The sequence below is a fragment of the Hipposideros armiger genome, unplaced genomic scaffold (genome assembly GCF_001890085.2).
Source record: "Hipposideros armiger isolate ML-2016 unplaced genomic scaffold, ASM189008v1 scaffold_1205, whole genome shotgun sequence".
NCBI classification, from domain to species: Eukaryota; Metazoa; Chordata; class Mammalia; order Chiroptera; family Hipposideridae; genus Hipposideros; species Hipposideros armiger.
Genome location: NW_017732555.1, coordinates 67,454 through 89,725, shown reverse-complemented (window position 1 = coordinate 89,725; position 22,272 = coordinate 67,454). Strand labels below are relative to the sequence as shown.

The window sequence follows — 22,272 nt, the reverse complement described above, 5'->3', positions numbered from 1 at the left end:
TATATGCCAGGCAATAAAAATCTAGAGGAAGGACAGAGTTAAATAAAAAGCATAAATTCTGGAGACTAGCACACATGGCTTCAAATCCTGTCTCCATTACTTTAGCAATTGTTGATTCATTTTTATAACTTCTGTGACTCTCCAGTCCTTCGTTTTCTCGGTGGTAAAATGGTGATAATATTTTGCTGGACTGTTGTGTGGACTAAATAAAAGGATATATGGAACAGCCCTAGCATAATACCCAGCACAAGGTGGGTACAACAACAAAAATGGTGCAGCTGCTATTGTTACTAAAAGGGTTTCAAAGATTATCAAGTTCAGTTCCTGTAATCACACAGGGCTGCGACTGTCCTTCCCAAGATGCCAGTCAGCAAACTTTGGATTTTGTCCCTGTGTAGGAAGGGAGGAAAAGTATACTTGAAATAGACTCCAGAGTTCTTACAAGTAGATGCTAAGCATTAAACAAAAGAGGAAGTATAATATTGCACAAATCTATGCATGTGTCCTGATATCTGTTCAAACTCAGGCTGACTTTTGCATGTGCTTTTGGTGAGTGGGAAAGGAGTATGGGAACATGGGTACCAGATACAATTTTAGATTTGCTACAATACCTTCATTCTTTTTTTATTTATTCAGTAAGTCAAACCTACTTATTGCCCAACTACTCTCTGCCTAGCACACACTGTCTCCTATGCTCCTTTACTGTGCCTCGATTTCCCTGGAACTACCTAGAGATAGAGGACTCTCCCCCCGAAGTGACAGGAGGAATGAGTTCTCTGAAGTCATTTTGAGTTTCTCAGAGGAAAGGCAGCCCTGGGCCAAAGGCATTATTAGCCAAGGCTATTATATGCTTGAATATCTAAGGAACACGAGTTTCGACTTGTTCCCCATGACTCACAGCCTCTCTCCACCCTGTTCTAGGAAAAGGAATGTTCTTCGGTGGATCACCACATACCTAGCTTAGAGAATTCTTGTGAATTTTTTGTTTTTCTTAGAACTATTTTAACAACCCAGCAGGGACCCTTCCTGGTTTGTTTGAAAAAGTGGTTTGTATATGTATGTGGCAGGGAAAGGGAAAGGAGTGGAGAGGTGATGGAGGGGCAAAGATCTACAGCTGAAAGATGCTGGAGTAGGGAAAGAAACAGGTGCTCTAAATAAAAGGAAAATCAGAAATCTAGTGGTGCCATCGAGTTCTATGCCCTATAACTTTCATTCCCTGAGGAAAATTGCATGTTTACTGGCTCCATTCATTAGAGTTCCAGAAGAAATTCTTTCTCTTTTATTTTTTTTTAATTTTTTATTTTTTTGTGTGTGTTCGGGGAGTAGCAGTGTGTTCTTTCCAGGACCCATCAGCTCCAAGTCAAGTCATTGTTCTTCAATCTAGTTGTGGAGGGCACAGCTCAGCTCCAAGTCCATTCGCCATTTTCAATCTAGTTGCGGAGGGCACAGCCCACATCTCACGTGGGAATCAAACTGGCAACCTTGTTGTTCAGAGCATGCACTGTAACCAACTGAGCCACCCGGCCTCCCCAAGAAATTCTTTCTTTATAACATGTTCTGATGTATCACCTTGACACCAGTGAGCTGATTAACTCACAAGTCTACCCCGCACACGGACCAGGGGTCAGAGTCAGCTAAAAGAAAAGATCGCCTAGGAAATGAGGCATCATGATGGTTCAATAGAAACAATTATGCCCCTTCTGTGTACAAGGCTCTGTCCTAAGGAGTTAGTTTTCTTAGATTGTCTCATTTAACTTTTATAGTCCACGTATTATTTTACAGATGAGAAAACTGAGGCCAAAGTTAAAAACCTAAAAGTGGGAACTAGAAGATACAGCCTACTACTAGTGATTTTGGGATCATAAGAAAAACTGTTAAAGCATCTCCATCTCAGTGTCCCTTGCGAAACAAATGGGATAGGAAATATTTTCCTTACTATTGAGGTCTCCTGTTATAAATTTATAAAAAATAGCAAAATGGATGTGTCCCAAAGTATCGTCATCTCTATGCTTATGCTGTTTATATGTACCAGGAAAGGAGGCAAAAAAAATGGAATAAATCAGCCAAGCAGCATGGCCTGTGTTTGGCCCTGGGGAAGTTTACTGAGCCCAAAAAAGGAACACACACGGTCTCCATCTGTTTGCGGATGAAAGCTGGTTGCACAGACATACACACTGATGGCTATGACAGATATTTTTCTTTCAAGTTCTTTGTTAAAAATGTAGGTTTAAAGAAAGCCCCACGAGGGCCGGCCGAGTGGCGCATTGGTTAAGAGCTGGCTTGGGACGCCAGGGGGCCCCGGTTCGGATCCCACATATGAGGGCCAGTGACACTGCCCTCTACAGCTAAGATGCTGAACAACAGCTCAACTTGGAGCTGGGCTGCCGTGAGTTGCCAGCGACGGCGTAGACTGCAGCCCCTGCTGCAGTGGGTTGCCATGGGCTACCATGGGCTACCGTGTGTAGCCAGCAGCCAGCGTGAGCAGCCAGCAGCCGCAGTGAGCGGCCGTCCAGAAGCCGGCGACTGATCTGCCTTGCCCAGGAAGAGCGAATGATGGTGCTAACTTGGGCCAGTGAAGCAATGTCCTCCACAACTAGACTGAAGAACAAAAGGAAAGCAATTCGTCTGTTCCCCTTCTTTTAATTCCCAAGCGCTGTTCCCATCCCCCAATTCCCCAATTAAAATAATAATAATAATAATAATAATAATAATAATAATAATTAAAATAAAATCGTTTCAGATTTAAAAAAAAAAAAAGAAAGTCCCACGAAGGCAGGGAACCATGTCTTGTTGAAGCAGCTGAGTTACATAGAAAGGGAAATACTTCATTCTCAAAGCCTTCCTACAGGAGAATCTCCATGTGGCCCATCTGTAGAAGACTAACTTTCCATGAACTGGGTTACAGGTATCTGTTATGAGGCCTACCCCAGCGATGGAGCAGGGGAAACTAGGTCCAACCGCATTTGTATAGCAGTTTACTGGAGAACCTATGGGCTTTCAGATGAATTTCTAAAAACCATCTCTGAATCCTGAAGGGAAGCAAAGACATGCCTGAAGGGAAGTCTGGAACCTTCCAGTAGCACCAGACACACACCCACAATACTCTGAAAAAAGAAGAAATGCTTTCTCATCTGAATCCAGATGTACTCAAAGCCTGCAGCCCCCAGGGTCGCCTATAAATGTCAACATCTGGATGTGGGCACTATTCAAACAGAACACACAGGTCTGCCCTGGAGGCACTTAGGAAAATGGGTCAGGCGTGAGCCTCCTTCATCCCTCTCTTTTTCAGACATTACAGGTGATCTACCCCTACACCCCACAGAATGACGATGAGCTAGAGCTGGTCCCTGGGGACTTCATCTTCATGTCTCCCATGGAGCAGACCAGCACCAGCGAGGGCTGGATCTATGGCACGTCCTTAACCACCGGCTGTTCCGGACTGCTGCCTGAGAATTACATCACCAAGGCTGACGAATGTAGCACCTGGATATTTCATGGGTGAGCTGACTCAAAATTCTTTGCCTGCTGTTTTTTGAAGAACATTGCAGACTTTCAGGAGGTGGCGGGGAAATGGATTTGATTCTTAACACACATGGCAGCAGTCACAATAAATGGAGTCCATGGGGAGGACAGCTCTGTTGGTTCCAGACTTCCAGAGAAGGGCTGCCTTGGGGCATGGGAAAAAATGAGTGATGGATTGCTTTGCTTCACTCTGCCTGCCCCTTTTGATAACTGAGTTCCAGATGGGAGACGAAGGCTGCTTGGGGGTCCATCTCTTATTGCTGAAGTGTGGGTCATCCCAGTGCTGAGTCTTCATGGCTTTCAGGTTTCTGTCCACTTTGTCCTGGGTTATTTCTCAGAGAGGTCTGACTCCCCTCAGGTTTCTGTCCACTTTGTCCTGGGTTATTTCTCAGAGTGGTCTGACTCCCCAGAGCAGCTAGGCAGATTTCTACTATGCCAGCCAGGCCAGTAATGAAAAGGTTTGCAAAGGTCAGGAGACATAATTGCCCTTTACTTACTAGATGACCCTGAACAAGTTCTCAGAGTTGGCACATGAATACCTAGGTGACAGAGAGGTACGTCTAAGGAAATGGACAACTGCCAGAAACTAAAATGACACATGGTTCCCTAGTCATCTTTAGAGTGATAACGTTTCACCCTTTTCTCACTAAACCAAACCGCTCCCAGGTTCAGAGTAGCCTGTGTTGTATGGCCAGCTTTGCCCCGATAGATAAAATAGGAATAAAAGGGTTTTCTCTTTCTTAATCCGAGAAGTTCAAAGCCAGTCCTTCCCTGGCACACTCGGGCATCTTGCCAGAGTGTACATGCTGGTTTGTTTTTCCTTCCTCCTGTTCTCGCTATGTGCCAATGTAGCTGAGAGCCGGAAACTCTGAGCACTAGCTGCATGGTGTCTAACATGACTATTGCCACCATAAAAGAAAAGCAGAGAGGGACTATTTCAGTGAGTGTTTTGCCTGGAGGGAGAAAAGAAAAGAAGTTCCCCTACCCTGGCTAGCAGCTAGCAGACAAACCACAAACCAAAAGATGGGAAAGAACATCTTCTTCCTTAATCACTGGGTACCCAGCAGCAACTTCTGCTTTCTTCCAGTCCACCCCCCACCCCCTACCCTGAACATCTAGCGTTTTGTGGCATAAATTGGAAGGTCGAAGCTGCCTCGTGTTCCCCAGACGTTTGCTTTTTTCAGAAATGTTTCTGAACATCAAAATAAATAAGTTGGGTTTCCAACGTTACCATTGTATCCCTATGAAAACAAGTGAAGTATAATAATATACGTGAATAAACTGAGAACTAAAAGATTCTTTGTCTGATGATGCACAGCTCTTAGACCACTTTCTCAAAAGTAGGGTTACCTGTGGGAGAATAGTATGTGAGAAGCCCTGCTGACCCGTTTCAGATCACTCCATCCAAGCCCATTTTTGCCCAAATTAGAACTCAGGCTGAAACATGGGCGAACCTAAATGACTTCAGTCCTGGATCACAGGGAGGTCTGTATGTCCTCTCCTTTTATTTTGAGAGATTACTAATGATGTTATTTTCCTGGGAACCATGTCTGAAATGAAATTATCAGCTACCATAGCCAACCCTGCTGAGAGTGGGGAAATACTAACATGTGCTAGGACATTGTAATTAAGAATTGCACTTTTTATTATAATAGTCTCGGATTCAAATCCTAACTCTCCCGCTTACCAGCTGTGTGACCTTGGCCAATTACATTACCTTTTTGAGCCTCAGTTTGCTAATCTATAAAATGAAGGTGATAATTAATGGCAATTAACTTGGGGGTGTTGTGAAGACTAAAATAAAGGACTTTGCTTTATGTGGATCAGTGCCACGTATATAACAGCACTGAATCTAAAATAGTCATCAGCTTTATGAGCTTTGGGTGTTCTTCTAACTTTTGTTTTCTAGTCCTCTTACATGCTCATCAAATCAAATGTCTCTTCTACAAAAGCTATCCTATAGAAGAATTGCACTTTTTTTTTAAAGATTTTATTGGGGAATTGGGGAAGGGGAACAGCCAAGTTGTTGCCCTTCAATCTTAGTTGTGGAAGGCGCAGCAAGCTCGGCTCCAAGTCCCGTCGCGCCACTCAGCTCAAGGTGTTGTATTCAATTAGTTGCGGGTGGGCGTAGCCACCATCCCATGTGGGAGTCAAACCGGCAGCCTTGTTGTTAAGAGCGCACACTCTATCCACTGAGCTATCCGGGTGGCAGCTCAGCTCAAGGTGCTGAGTTCAGTTTTTAGTTGCAGGCAGGCATAGCCCACCATCTCGAACAGGCAACCTTGTTAGGAGCACGTGCTCTCACTAGCTGAGCCATCCTGCTGCCTGTTGGCAGCTCAGTGGCAGCTCAGCTCAAACGCAGCTCACTGGCCCATGTGGGAATCGAACCGGCAACCCTGTTACTCAGAGCTCGCACTCTTGAGCAAGCTCTTCTTAACCCACTGAGCCACTCGGCCGGCCCGAGTTGCACTATCTTACTTAACCCCAGAGGTGGAAATGAGTCAGGGAGGCAGATCTTCTCTCACCTCTAACCAAAGACAGACTCAAGGGAGTAGAGCCTCAGGGGTGCTCGAGCATGACCTGGCTGACCTGATGGGAAGTTGTGCAGGGGATTCAAGCAACAAGAAGAGACTTGGGGCCTATGACCCTTCGCAACCCTTCCTACCTTGTCCTCAGTTCTCTGAGTCCATCCTGAGGAAATGCTGCCCTTCCACCCTTTATTAGAGCACCTTGCCTGGTTCTGAGTATCCCTAGATATTTGTCAATTGGTGAAGCCCCATTGTTTCCTCTGAATTGGGGTGGACTGGCTGGTCCTTCTGGGTTTATACACAGGCCTGATGTGTCCTAGAGACGTGCCACTGGCTCCCTGCTACTTCTGAAGATGTTCTGGGTGTCGGGTTCAGCTTCCTCCCTATGCTGCTCTCAACATAAAGCACCTGACTGTTTTCTTACTGGAACTGACAGCCCTAAGCTGTCTCAAGAGTGAATCAGGTCCTTTGATTACAGTGACAGTTAAGAAGAGAAGGGAGTTGGCATTCTCCTTGCCAACTGAGCTGAAAGAGAGACAGAAGGGATTCTATCAATGTCTTCACAGCTATAATAAATGAAGAATTTAAGGGGCGGATATAAACACAATGTCAGAACGATTTCATCCAGACATTTCAGGCCCTGAAGCTTTGAGGAATTAGACAGTGAAACTGAATTTTATTTAACTGTGATGTTTGGGAGGGTCTCAGCTTAAAATAAAGGAGAAGAGCGGGTCTGTTAGACTGTGTGAAGGGGACAAGATTTCCTTGGTTTATAGTCACTTAGATTTTACCATAATAGGCCTCACTTGGCTGCACATCGAACTTACTGATGCAGCTTTTTTACACTGGGGCCTCCTAGGTTACGCCCCAGACCTGCTGAATCATAATCTGTGAGGAGTGGGGCCTGGGCACAGATATTTTTTAAATATGCCCCCGGTGATTCTGATATGCACAAGGGCTGAAACATTGTGGTTTTTTTTTCAGGGTTTGAGGCTCCTGTGACCTTTGTGTATAAGTAGGATGAGTCTATTTACAGTCAAAGAAAGGGACACCTCAGAAAGTGAAGGGGTGCTAAAATTATTAAAACCATCCCATTTTTTTGAAAGAATTTTTACTAACAACCAGGTAGCTCTATTATAATGGTGATAATACAAAGTTATTTTCAAAATTAAAATTCTAAGAGTAGTGCTGTGTTAAAAATAAACAATCCAGAACAGATGTCAAATTGCACAGATTGCTAGGTCAACAGATATAAACCAGGACTGTGCTGGGCAAACTTGGATATATGGCTACCCTACTTGTTGTAAAGAAGCAAGAAATCTAAAATTTAAATGTTCTTCTTTCATACTGCCCAGTGATACAGAAAGAGATGTTCACAGGATTTGCCTAACGACCATATTTAAATTGCAATGTTTATTAGATAAAGCTTTTTGGAGTTCTTAACTAATCAAAATAATTGAAACATGGCATGGTTTGCTGTGTCCCTTTCAGCAAGACCGCTTTTGGGCTTCTGTAGTTTTAGTGTTATACCCAGAAATGAGAGTTCTTGGCTCACAACTCTACACATCTGGTGAGAATGGTCTCCTCTGAAATCATTCTGTGTTTAATCATCTTGTTGGAGGTGAGATGGAGAGAAGGTTTTGGAGACTGAAGAAGTTAGAATAGGGGATAATGGCTATCAGGTTTCCTTGATTATTAGGAGCCACAGGCAGAGTGGTGGAGACCGTAAAAATGTTCCCTCCAATTTGTCAGTTCAGATGGAAATCACCATGGAAAAGATTAAAGGCAGCAGGAATTATTTATTTCTTTTGAGCCAGAAAAATAGCTGGAAACTATGGTACAAAATTGATAATTCACTATTCTTTAACATGCCTTTGGTGCCAACTATGCCTGTGGCATTTTAATAAGCACAAAATTACAGGCCCCATCCTTCCTCAGAAGGATGAATTCATCTGTTGCAAGTACAGAAATCCATCTCCCCCCTAATTTATTAACGGCAAGACTTCAGTATAAAACCAGACGTTCCTCCCCAAGAATGGGGCACCCCCTTCTCAGCTTTCCCGACCATTGCACTGCCCAGGGAGTGTTTCCTGCCAATTCCCATATTCCTGTTAGTCCAAGGATGAAGAGCTGATGACTCCTGGGCAAAACAGTTAACATCTTCCTTATCTTCCTCTGTAGTTCTTACTCCATCTTAAATACATCATCTTCCAACGCTTCATCATTTGGTGATGGTATATTGGAGAGGCGGCCGTACGAAGACCAGGGACTAGGGGAGATGACTCCCCTGACTATCATCTGCCAGCCCACGCAGGTAGGCTGATTGCCAGTTACCTCCTCAACTCACCTCAAGATTCACTGAACACGTATTTACTAAGTATGAGGCCGCTAGGTTATACAAAACTTCAAGGCTAGGAAAAGTCAGATGGGTGGTTGTGACAATGACTACCAGCATTTGGGTCTAGGCTGGTAAGGAGGGCGGTTCCACGGAGAGGGGAACACGTTATCTGTAAAGTAGCAGTAGCTGTTATCTATTTCGTAGGCTGTTGCAAAGGTTAAAGGAAATAGTGTAGGGGGATGGGTGAAAAGGTGAAGAGGAATAAGAAGTATAAACTTCCAGTTATAAAATAAATAAGTCATGGGAATGAAATATACAGCACAGAGAATGTAGTCAATACTATCTTAATAACTTTATATGGTGGTGGATGGTTACTAGATATATCATGGTGATCACACCGTAATCACTCTGTTGTATACCTGCAACTAATTGTATGTCAGCTGTACTTTAATGAAAATATTAAAGGTAATAATAAGGCTCTTAGCAGAGCACCTGGCTCATAGTGTGTGTTCTGTGTATGTGCTCGATATATGCCAGAAGGGTTGCAGAACGGAGACTGGGGGAGTCATTTGAACAATATAGACAAAGGCAAAATGAAAGTTCAAACATGTGGAGGATCAGAAGACTAGATCACATTGGCTAGAGCCCAGGGCTTGAATTAGAGAACAGTGGGAGAAGAGATAGGGAAGAGTGTGCTGCCACCGTCCCACATACTAATTTGGTCAGGGCAACTGGAAACAAATGTAAGTGCTGGCCAACATGAAGCTGGCAGCACTAAAGAAACTAGGAATAGCTGACTCTGTCAGAAAGAAGGAATACAGAAACATCTATAATGATTCAGCCAGCAGTTATAGAAACCAAAGTCATTTGGACATGCCTTTGACTAGACTTAACTATTTCATCACCCAGAAGTAGCAATAGGCCTCCCTGAACCATTTCTGGGAACACCAACGTGCATGTAGTTGGACAATAGAGCCTACACTGTGGTTAGAGACAAACCAGACCTCACTGCTGGAGGAGACCATTGGACTATATGGTCTAACCACCACATGTTAGAGATGAGGTAGACATATGCGTGATAATAAAAGTTCTCGCTCCCTGAAGAAGTGGATCAAGCATCTCTTTACGGGAGGAAGCTGTTCCACTACATGTCTATCTCTACATACTGGCGAGTTTTACCGCTGAGCTGTAACTCAAGTGGCCTTCATGTTTTAGTATTGGCTAAACATTACTTCTGCTAACAGCAGCAGCAGCAATGATAATACCATCTTTATAACCCTTGTTATTTTGCAAAGCACCTCAGTTCATCTCTTTTCAGCCTCAAAGTAACTTGTGAGATCTGTAGGCTGCATTTCACTGCCCCCCATTTTACAGACAGGCCAACCTAACAACAAGGTAGTGAAGGGGCTTATCCAAGTCATACACTGGGAACCTGACCTGGAGCTCAGCTCACCTGGCACCTAGCTCTAGGAGATGTCTACTTTCTCATGTTTTCCCCACTAAAAGCCTCTTTTTCTCTTTAGCCTCTGAGAGTCAACAGCCAGCCTGGCCCTCAAAAGAGATGCCTCTTTGTGTGTCGGCATGGTGAGAGGATGGATGTTGTATTTGGGAAGTACTGGCTATCCCAGTGCTTTGATGCCAAAGGTGAGTAGCTGGTAGGCCTGCTCAGCATTGCCATACCAATTATGGCCTCTAGAGGACACTATCAAGCTACATTTATCTAGATGGAGTTATTTATGGTTAGATGGGCTTTGAAAAGCCTGTGATACGTTACATTTGTAAGTCCTTCCTGATTGTCCTGAGTGTTAGGGAAGAGGTAAATGTTCTTGTCTCCATTCTATAAACTGGGACACCAGGGACCAAAGAAGGCAAATATTTTGCCTATGGTCATATGACAAAGTCAGAGGCAGAGACTGATATCCTGATTCAACAGCCAGAGTTTCCACCATTAAATCACCCTGGCTCATTTTGGTTCCATTTTCATTTGAGTGGAATGTTTAAGATAGGAATGCTTGAATATCAGAGAAGCCCCCTGCTTTAGAGTGTCTAGTTGCAACTTTCACTTAAAAACTATTTCTTGTCAACTTTTGTTAAGAGCATGGAGAAGGAGATTCTAAGACGCTCTACCAAAGGAACAGTGTCAGTAATGATATTTTCTAGCGAGCTCTTGGGCCAAAAAAGGAATGGAAAATGGAGAGACTCTCAGGGTCAGCCATGGAAGTCCTAAGGAAACCAGAAACTCACGTAGCCTTTGTCTGCCTTTTTTTCTAGGCCGCTACGTACGCACCAACCTGAATATGCCTCATAGCTTACCTCAGCGGAGTGGTGGTTTCCGGGATTACGAGAAGGATGCTCCAATCACAGTGTTTGGATGTATGCAAGCAAGATTAGTGGGTAAGAGTCCTGGAGTGATAGCTCAGCCATTTCTGGCCATGTCTTCAGAATACTGTTTCCAGTGGGTATTCTATAACTTTCCTAGAAGTAGTAAATTTCCTCAAGGGATTTCTTACGTAGCCATTAAGTTCAGGACACTGTGCTTGGCATGGGGTTGGTTTACCAAAGCGAACAAGATGTGATTCCTATTGAGGGGCTTATGGTCCAGTTATAGGGCAAAGTCAGGCTTGGTGCGGTGGAGAGGTCAGCACAAACAAGCATAAGGAGGAGGGAACCCTGGAGTGGCTGAATGTATAAAGGCTAATTGATCCTTTGAAGATGCTCAGTTCTTTGCAAAGAACCTGCCACAGAGAGATAGCAGCCTCCTCCTGTTCAATCACCTAACACGTATTGATTGATCACTTACTTTGTGCAAGGTACTGTGCTAGGTGTTAGGGATCCAAGCCTGAGTCCCCACCTTCAGGAAAACAAAGGTATACATATATAAATATCTTACAGTATGTTATTAAAAAATAAAAGTATGTACAGAGAATTATGGGAGCACCAGAAAAGACACAGTAGAGGAGAAGAGGGATAAACTGAGACCTGAAGTGGAAGTCAGCTGGGCAAAGAGGGAGCTGGAGGGAGGGAAGGGCATTCTTCGTGGGAAGAACAGCATAAACCATACACATGAGAAACAGCATCAAGAGTACAGAGGAAACACGCCATCTTGTTTCTAGAGCATAGATTGTGAGCAGGGCAGAAGATGAGGCTGGTGAGATGAATGAAGACAAGTTCATGGAAGACCTTGACAACCATATTAAGGTGTTTGGACTTTATCCAGTAGAGAAAAGGAAGTGGATTCCATGAGGAAAGGGTTGAAGTGTCAGATGTTGAGATTTACCTCTAGTATCCAAGAACATGACAAGATGAAATTTTGTTTAGCACAGTATAATGTTAAAACAAAACCTAACTTTCACAATATAAACCCTTTAGCTTTTATCACATACTTGAAATCTGCATTATCGTCTTTCTAGGTCTCTCCTAGATGGACATTTTGCCACTTGTTAGCACCAGAAAGAAGGGAAAAAAAAGACAAGAAGGGGTCTTTTATTTGGCCTCTTTCATAGAAACTCTCATCAAGGGATTTGTTGGAAACAAGGAGGAAACTCTGGCTTTATGTGAGCCCCTACTGATAGAGAGGTTTGCAGGGTCTGCTTGGCATCCTGTCCCACACTGAGGGTCAAGCTGATGCTGAGTAAGTCCATCAGATTGAATCTCCTTTGGTTTTTTTTTTGCAGGTGAAGCTTTATTAGAGAGTAACACCATTATTGACCACGTCTATTGTTCCCCATCCCTGCGCTGTGTTCAGACTGCATTCAACATCTTGAAAGGTACAGTTTGATAAAGGTCAGCTAGTCCATCCCTCTGTCTCCCAGCAGCCCCACACCTAAATTGTCCTAGACTCATGGGACATTAGCCAATTGAAAGCTTCAAATTTTGAATTTTTAGCAATGATTCTTTATAAGATGTCTCTACAAAAGTCCCAAGACAATACTCTGGCAGCATAAATGTCATGAAAGGAAGTATACAAATAATTTCTTTTTCTTGAATGAACTGTAAGCATGTAAAATATAGTTGTCTACCAATAATTTAGAACCTGCAGAGAATATCCTTTTTCTGCACTGAAATAATGATGTCACTTCCTCCCACTCTGCTCTGTTTGTCTCTTGTTTACAGCAGCAGTGGTACTCCTAGGTGTCGGCAAATCTTAATCATCCCTGTTTCTTTAGTTAATTGGAATGACTTTAAAAGCATCATTGCTATAAAGATACTCAACTTTCACCATGAAATCTGTGGAAACTTGAGTTAGAGGGATCACAATTCTGATTTCAATGGAAAGAAAACCAGAAGAAACCGCTTTGGACTGTTTACTTATACCAAACAAATGAATGAGCTAGAAATAGCTGAGCCAACAAAGAATTTACACTATATTTGAGACTTCTATTCATTAATCTTAAGTATGCCAGAATGCATCAATGCATTAAAATGTGTTAAATTTGCACAGAAAAACTGGGCTTAAGGCAATATAATGAGAGTTAAACAGAAAATTCCTACTCTGGGTATAATTACACTATGATGAAACACCAGACTTGTGCACTGGCACTTGTAAATATTAAACATTGGATATTCTGTTGGAAAAAAATGAATAATTTACATGATATTCAAATACAGTATAAACTATTGTAAAGCAGTGAATGCTTAAGAGCATTACTGAAATTCTTCATAAGGCAATCTTGGAACTTACTTTAGAAAAAGAAATTATAGTAGTCACAGAACTGTATAAATTATATGGGTAATGACTTATAGTTTTTTCCCTTAAACCAGTTACCACTTTAAGCCAGCATAAATCCTGTGGTGTGGCCAGAGTATTAAATTCACATATTTGTAACACACAAAAATTAAAAACCTGGGTCCAAACCCACATGCTTCCACCTTCTTTTCACTATATATAGCATCTGATAGGAAAAAGAATAGAAGATTTACCAGAATTTTTGTAACAATTTAGCCTGTAATCTACTTTTCCACTGAGAAAATAGTGGCATTTCCTTCATCTTCCTTTTTATTTTACCTCTAAGGTTTACAACAAGAAAATCACTTGAAGATCCGTGTAGAGCCTGGCTTATTTGAGTGGACAAAATGGGTTGCTGGGAACACATTACCTGCATGGATACCTCCATCAGAGTTAGCTGCAGCCAACCTGAGTGTTGATACAACCTACAGGTAACCCTCTGAAATTGGTGTTTCCTGAGGCCAATGTGGAAGTATGTTACTACCCCAGGCCAGGCTACTTAAGGCGACAAAGGACCAGACATAGCCCACAGGCAGTTGTCCATATTGGTAGAAGTCAAACTGTGATTTGAAAAACCAAAACTGAAAAAAAGCCAGCATTCCCTTGTATTTAGCATAGCTTAGATTATACCTCCACACACACATACATTGGATTTTCCTGACTATTATATCTCTTTCAGTGAATAATAAAACCGCTTTGCGTTCCAGGAGCAGGCACCAGCAAATGATGACCCCGCTCCAGAACTTGTTGGGAGATATTGAAATGACAATGTCTTACCGTGGGTTGTCATTTTTAATTTTTCAAAGCATTTTTAATTCCCTTTATCTTCATTTGTTATTGCCACAACCCCAGAATGTAGGCAAGCTACTTTTTTATATGAAAGTGCAAGTGTCTTTGCCTAAAGTTGTACATTTAGTGGTGACACATCATAATAATAACTAACCATTATTGAGCATTTTTAAGCACTGTGTAATATGCTTTACAGTTTCCTCATTCCTAGTCCTTTGCTTTTTCCCATTGGGTCAGACTGCCTGTGTTGGAATTAAAAAGAAGTGTTTGTAAATTGCTCACAGGTGAATAATCCACATGTAAACAATTAAGAATTAACCAATAATAATATAGTTACATTATCAAAAATCCACTCAGACATTGGTAAAATGTCTTTGAGGAGGGACAGATATTCACAACCATTATAGTGGGGAATTAAGTTCCTATTTCTTAGGGTAGAATTTGGAACAAGTGAACAATATAAACAAATGTATTTCTTGTGACATCCCTTGACCTTTCATTTCAAATACCTACCCAAATGACAAGTGAAGCTATGTGAGTTCCTGGCTAAGGTACAAGAAAACTCCTTTTTCCCATACTCATTTTCTTGTTGCTCTGCAACTAAGACTTTAAATAACCCCATATGTCAATGTGCACTTCTTCTTGCTTAAAGGAATTTGCATTCCTCAAAAATAAAATTAACTCAGTCAATCGGGTCCTCTAGTATTTTGTAAATCATCTGTGAAAGTCAGCAATAAAGAATGTGAGACGCACCACCCCTAGAGTTAAATTCCGTCTGAAATTAGTTATGCAAAATGAGTGGGCCTTTTGAAGCAAGTAGTGGTGCCAAATGACTGAAGAAACATGGTGTAGGCAAGAACTGATAGCCAGGGTATCATAAGTCAAACATAATATGGCCTGCTTAAAGAGACCCGTCATCTTAGAGCAAGAGGCAAGCAGGACTGAAAGCTAGGTTAAGGGAAACTAACCAGGCTGGTAACTAATATCCAAGTGCCATCCACAGGCAGCAAGACCCACCCTGGAGGCTTGGTGCAGAAAGCATTCCAGCTCTTAGGTAGCTAGGCTGGAAGGAGCAAAGCAGAAAAAAATGAAATATAAACCAGTTTGATAAGACTTTCAGAACAGGGTCTTGACTGGGGGTGGCGGGAATTGATAGGGAGGCATGGATCTGGAGTGTTAGAGGGGCAATGGATCAAACTTTGGTGTGGGCTCAAGACAGAAGCCTGCTCTACAGCCTGGACCCAAGAGCTCAGGGTTCCAAGTCTAGTTGGTGGTTGGAGGCCCACCTTACTTTGAGTACAGTACATGAAGTCCTGCAGGTGTGGCTAGAGCATGACACGTGCTGCTAAAGGGTGAGAAAGCTTTGACTCTGTCCCATTCCCATCAGGAATGGTGGCTCAAACATGGAAGCCATTCATAGGTTCAACTTTAAGGCAAGAACTGCTTAAGACAAGAACTGGCTAGGAAGAACTGGATGCCAGCATTTACCTGCTCTTCACTTACATAATACTCATACATTACAATGTGATCTTACCCTTGAAATGACTGTCTGGACCATACAAAGAGACTTTTTGTCATGGGAGAGTGGGGAACCTCCTGAGAGATCAGATGACATAAGTGGTAATAGAACTGCATAAGAGATTTGGATGGCGAAAAAGAGTATACTCCAGAACAAGGAGGTACATCCTTAGCAAGTGAAGATTTATATTTCTCCCTAGCCCCCGGGTGTTGTGAGATTCAGAAGGCTGTTTCCTAGAAGAAGTAGGCTTGCTGAGAGAATGTTATTTAGATGAGAGCAGGTTTTCTTCAAATAGAACAGCATCCTTCCTCTCTGGACAGTAAACCCAAGTGCATAGAGAGGTAGCCTTGAGGAAGACACTGTCCAAAGCAGTCCAAAGTGGAGAACAAGTTTACAGGCATTGATCAGACCCAGGTTCAAATCCAGGCTCTAAGAGTTGTAATGGTGTAAGCATAGGCAAGTCATCTGAAGCCTTTCTGAGCCTCAGTTTTGTCATCCATAAACTCAGAATTTGCAAAAAGGTTTCTAGGAGGGCTATAGCCAAAGAATGCAAGAAGGTGCTTTGCACAGAGTTTGACACAGGGGCACCTCTTGGTAATCCTTGTAGTAATAATTGTAGTAGCAGCAGCAATGTATTCTGATCAAGATTTTGTGTGAATTCACTTTGAGAACCCACTACCACCTCCGCCTACCATGCTGTAAATATAAAAAATGAAACACAACATAAGAAAACAGAAAATGTGACATAGCTGTACTCAAAAACAAGATAAATATCTCATAGACCAGAAACTCTAAGTAGTAAAGGGACCAAACATCTGCTTTTAAAACCTATCCTTACAACTCCCCAACTAATTTTACAAAGCCAGCAGTATCCTGATAGCAAAGCCAGATAAGGACACTACAAGAAAAGAACTAGAGACTGACATTCCTGATGAATATAGATATAAAAATTTTCAACAAAATATTAGCAAACCAAATTCAACAGCATATTAAAAGGATCCTACACCGTGATCAAGTGGGGTTTATCCCTGAGATGCAAGGATGATTCAACATACAAAAATCAATAAATGTGGTATGCTGCATTAATAGGATGGAAGATAAAAATTGTATGATCATCTCAATAGATGCAGAAAAAACATTTGACAAAATACACCATCCTTTCATGATAAAAATCCTCAATAATTTGCCTGTAAAGGAACATACCTCACCATAATAAAGGTCATATGTGACAAGCCCACAACTAACATCATACTGAATGGTGAAAGGTTGAAAGCTTTTTCCCCTAAGATCGGGAAAAAGACAAGGATACCCACTTTAACCACTCCTATTTAACATAGTATTGAAAGTCTTAGAGATATCTGGCAAGAAAAAGAAACAAAAGGCATCCAAATTGAAAAGCAAGACATAAAATTGTCTTTGTTTGCAAGCGATAGGATTTTATATGTTGAAAAATCCTAAAGACTCTACCATAAAACTGTCAGAAATAATTAACAAATTCAGTAAAGCTGCAGAATACAAAATCAACATACAGAAATCAATTGTGTTTCTATACACTAACTAACAATGACACATCTGAAAAAGAAATAAAATAACCCCATTCACAATAGCATCAACAACAATATAATACTTAGGAATAAATTTAACCAAGGGAATGAGAGATCTGTACGATGCAAACTACAAGACTTTGATGGAAGAAATTGAAGATACAAACAAATGGAAAGATATTCCATGCTCATGAATTGGAAGAATTAATATTGTTAAACTGTTCATACCACCCAAAGCCATCTATAGATTAAATGCAACCTCTATCAAAATTCCAATGATACTTTTCACAGAAATAGAAAAAACAATCCTAAAATTTGTATGGAACAACAAAAGGAGGCATCATACGTTCTGATTTCAAACTAGACTACAAAACTATAGTAATCAAAACAGTATAGTACTGGCGTATAAATAGACACATAGATCAAATGGAACAGAATCAAGAGCCCAGAAATAAACCCTTGAATATACAGTCAATTAATATTTGACAAGGGAGCCAAGAATACTCAATGGAGAATAGTTTCTTCAGTAAATGGCTGGGTAAACTTGGTAACCACATTCAGAAGAATAAAATTGGACCTTTATCTTATATCACTCACAAAAATTAACTCAAAATTGTTTAAAGACTTAAACATAAGAACTGAAACCATAAACATTCTGGATGGAAACATAGGGGGGAAACTACTTGAAATTGGTCTTGGCAATTGTTTTTTTGGACATGATACCAAAAGCACAAGTAACAAAAGCTAAAATTAAAAAGTGGGACAGCATCAAACTAAAAACTTCTGCAAAGCAAAAGAAACAACCAACAAAATGAAAAGGCAACCTACAGAATAAGAGAAAGTATTTGCAAATCATATATCTGATAAAGGGTTAACATCCAAAATATATGAAGAACTCACCTACTCAATATTAAAATAAAAACAGTCTGATTAAAAAATAAGTAGAGAAACTGAATAGATATTTTTTCAAAGAAGACAACATACAGATGGCCAACAGGCACATGAAAAGATGCTCAACATCACTAATCAAGGAAATGCAAACCAAAACCACGAAGTGATATCACCTCGCACCTGTTAAAATGGTTGTCATTAAAAAGATGGAATATCAAGTGTTGGCAAGGATGTGGAGAAAAAGGAATGCTTTTACATTATTGGTGGGAATGTAAATTGGTGCAGCCTCTATGGAAAACAGTATGGAAGTTCCTCAAAAAGTTAAAAATAAAACTACCATATGAGCCAGCAATCCCACCTCTGGGTATCTATCCAAAGGAAATGAAAACAGAATCTCAAAAAGATATCTGCACATGATATCACCTATGTGGAATCTAAAGAAGCCAAACTCAGAGAAACAGATGGTAGAGTGGTGGTTGCCAGGGACCAGGGGAAATGGAGAGTGTTGGTCAAAGGGTACAAACTTCAGGTTATAAGATAAATAAGTTCTGGAGATCTAATGCACAGCATGGTGATTACAGTTAATAATACTATATTATATACTTGAAAGTTGCTAAGAGAGTACATCTTAAGTGTTCTCAACACACAAAAAAGAAATGGTAATCATGTTACATGCTGGAGGTATTAGCTAAGGCTTTGTTGATTATTATTTTGAAACATACGTGTATCAAATCAACATGTCTTAACACCTTAAACTTATATCAATTATATCCCAGTAAAGCTAGAACAAAATTTAAAACTAAAACCTATCTTTACAGCTTATTGTTTGCAAGGCTATGAAAGAGAGGCTTAGGAAATATCTGGTGATGAAAATAGATGAGATCTAACCTATGCTTCGCTTCCTAACTGGCTTGTGACCTAAGACTGATGGTCAGTAAAATGAATCAAACCGCTTATAAATCATCCTGCATGCGAAACCTGCACTGAATGTTGCCTTTTTCAGCTGGTCACTCTGACACCATGCACCCATACATAGCCTTTATTTCTGTGCAGTCTGTACATTTCAACCCCACTTCTGTAGAGTGGAAATACTCTTCTCTCTACCTCCTTTCTTTCTAGGGAAATGACTAAACAGAATTATGGGAGCTTTAGAAAGGCCTTGAAATAAAAGTTTAGAGTAATATCAATTGTTTTGTCTTGGGATCAAAATGGGTTTTTTTTGTCTTTGTTCATTTTTCTGTTACAGACCTCACATTCCAGTCAGCAAATTAGTGGTTTCAGAATCCTATGACACTTATATCAGCAGAAGTTTCCAAGTAACAAAAGAAATAATAAGTGAATGTAAAAGTAAAGGTAGGTGGTATTATGTTGGACTCCGTATTTAAACATGTGACCATTTCTCCATCAAGGTTAATAGGCTATTCAAGATGTTTCAACTTGTTTTGGCAGTTTTGCTAAGTAGGAAAGAAAAAATATTTCTGGACTTTCTTGTAGATACTTTCATGTTAAATTTGTAGTATTCTCTTGAATACCTAAAATGGTAGATATCCCATGAGAATACACCAGACTTAGTTACTTTTATGAAATAACTTAGATTTCTGCATTCCAGCTATTTATCTTGTGTTCTGTGAAGGAGGTTCCCTATTATAATTTCCAGAAGTTCTTTGGCATAACATTGTTTTGCCTATAATTTCATTCAGGAGCATGGATATCCACACACAAATACACCTACACAAACACACATAGCGTCACTGCTGCCACCAAACAAAAAGTGTTCTGTAAGACTCAAGTCTGTTTGCTATTGAATTTTACAAACATTGAACGCAAATATTTAATGATATATAGAAATGACTGTTCACTATAAAGTTTTTAGTAAAAAGAGCAAATTACAAAAGAGTATTACATTCCCATCACTTTTTTAAAGATAAAATATTTGTCTTCATAGAGCAGGGGTCGGCAAACTGCGCTTCACGAGCTACATGCGGCTCTTTGGGTACATTCCGTCTCAAAAGCTTCCCAACCCCTGGAAGAGCCAATCCTGTCCCTCACAACAATTTAAAAATTATTTGAGAGCCATAAATATATTTTTACAAATAAAGGAAAATTTAAAGTAATATTATAAATGAAACTATGATAGTTTTATTTTCATTTTCAGTTTTACTTCAGAGCCACATGTACGTACCCAAAGAACTGCATGTGGCTGGCGAGCTGCAGTTTGCCAACCTCTGGTGGCTCTTCCGTCTCAAAACTTTGCCGACCCCTGTCATTGAGCAAAGACTGGAATTGAATACACCAAAATGTTAACAGTGGACAGCCCTGGTCAACAGCATTATGGATAATTCCCACCTTTCAGTTATCACTCATAAAGCCACTCACTTCATTAGTACTTTTGTGCTCCTGCTTTAAAGATATTCAGCATGTTCTATCAGCCAATAGCCTCAAGTGCCCACAGGTCTCCAGTGACAACATTGAAAACTATATTAGGAGTAGCAGAGTGTACTGTAGACAAAGAGCAGTTTTGTGTCCTGTCTGTGGTGGTGTTTACAAAAAGTTATACATGCAATAGAATTGGGTAAACTTGGTGAAATCTAAATAAGCTATATGGATTGTACCAGTGTCCATTTCCTGATTTGGATAATGTACCAGTTAAGCAAGCTGTTACCATTGGAAGAGGCTGGATGAAGGGTGCATGGGACCCCCCTGGGGTGTGTGTGCGCGCGCGCGTGTGTGTGTGTGTGTGTGTGTGTGTGTGTAGTCACTGTATATACATATACAATATGTAAATATATGTGTACACTATTATGTAAATATATGTGTATATATTGTACAATATATATGGCATATATAATATACGATTTTATTGTATATATACTATGTGTACAGTTGACCCTTTAATAATGCAGGGGTTAAGGGCATCAACCCCCACACAGTTAGAAATGCACATATAACTTTTACTTCCCAAAAATTTAACTACTAATAGCATACTGTTGACTGGAAGCCTTACTGATATTATAAACAGTCGATTAACACATATTTTATATGTTATATGTATTTTATACTGTATTCTTACAATAAAGTAAATGAGAGAAAAGAAAGTGTTATTAAGAAAATCATAAAGAAAACACATTATAGTATTTATTGAAATAAATTGCATATAAGTAGATCCACACAATTCAAACCCATGTTATTGAAGGGTCAGCTATAATGCTACATTTACATGTATTTGTAACCTCCTGTGAATCTATAATTATTTTAAGATTAAAGGGTTTTTGGGTTTTTTTAATGACATTAAGCTGCCTTAAAAATACAAAGCATTTTTAAATTACCGCTTGGCCAAATTCTCTCCTTCTTGAGAATGTTTGCCACTCCTAGACACTGGGCTTCCAGTATTCACAAAGTGTACATATGTCTTTATAGAAATGGTGTTCCCAGTCCTTGCTTTTTCCCCCCAGGAAATAACATCCTGATTGTGGCCCATGCATCTTCCCTTGAAGCATGTACCTGCCAACTTCAGGGACTGTCACCTCAGAACTCCAAGGACTTTGTACAAATGGTTCGAAAGGTAATTCATACTTGCATTTCAGAGGCCTGTGGTGCCCAGTAATTTTAGAACAGCTCAATGACTGGCTGATAGCTAAGTCCTTTGAAGCATCTTCTCTGAGCTACGAAGATGCATTTATTGATTCAAAAAATATGTATTGAGTGGTACTCTGCGTAAGGCACTTTATTAGGCCTTGTAGAAGAGAAAAAGACATGTTTGAGCTAGTTCTAGTTTCTAAGAGCTAAAATTCAGGAAGCAGCTAAGAATTACAAGCAAATTGTCTGGATTTCCATGAGGGACTGTGGAGTGGATGAAGAAGGCTGAGTGGACTAAAACACAGCACCTGACAGCTCAGCTAGAAGAGAGGTCCTGGCTGGTAGGCCAAAGGAAGCAGTGATTTAAAATGTCAGGCTGAAAGGCAAACCTCGGAACAAGGCTGTGAGACAGAAAACCCATGAGGCTGGCCGACACATCTGGATTCTCTCTTCTTGTGACTGTGGAAGAGGGTTTTCTGTCTGCTGCCCTCCCTCCCACACACTTCCCTTCAGGCTGAGGGAAGCACTTATGTGCTTCCGTTATCTGCCCCCAAAGAACCTGGCTCAAACTCAATTGTAATTCTTTTCTCATTTTTTTTAAAGCCTTTTTTATTCATCTGTCCTTCCCATTACTCTGTAAGCTATTTAAGGGCAGAGATTTTTTTTGTCTTGTTTATAAATGCAGCTCTGAACAAACCCCCAAAAATAAGCTTTTAAATGCCATGACTACTGAAGTTAGGAAGGGCACAGCTTCAACTTTGAATATGAGAGAGAGAGTGGAGCGGGGTAGAGAGCAAGCGAGGGGGTGGGGAGAGAGAGAGAGGTGGGGAGAGAGGGAG

General features: G+C 40.8%; 1 protein-coding gene across 1 annotated transcript in view; it reads left to right on the top strand.

The window, feature by feature from the left end:
• The window catches only part of UBASH3B (ubiquitin associated and SH3 domain containing B), a 148,884-nt gene that overhangs the window by 121,119 nt on the left and 5,493 nt on the right, over positions 1 to 22,272 (top strand). The window contains exons 6-13 of the mRNA XM_019632960.1: positions 3,290 to 3,498; positions 8,232 to 8,364; positions 9,912 to 10,032; positions 10,660 to 10,782; positions 12,063 to 12,155; positions 13,401 to 13,545; positions 19,104 to 19,210; positions 21,310 to 21,419. Of these exons, the coding sequence (XP_019488505.1) occupies positions 3,290 to 3,498; positions 8,232 to 8,364; positions 9,912 to 10,032; positions 10,660 to 10,782; positions 12,063 to 12,155; positions 13,401 to 13,545; positions 19,104 to 19,210; positions 21,310 to 21,419 (1,041 nt within the window). The remainder of the gene's footprint in view (positions 1 to 3,289; positions 3,499 to 8,231; positions 8,365 to 9,911; positions 10,033 to 10,659; positions 10,783 to 12,062; positions 12,156 to 13,400; positions 13,546 to 19,103; positions 19,211 to 21,309; positions 21,420 to 22,272) is intronic.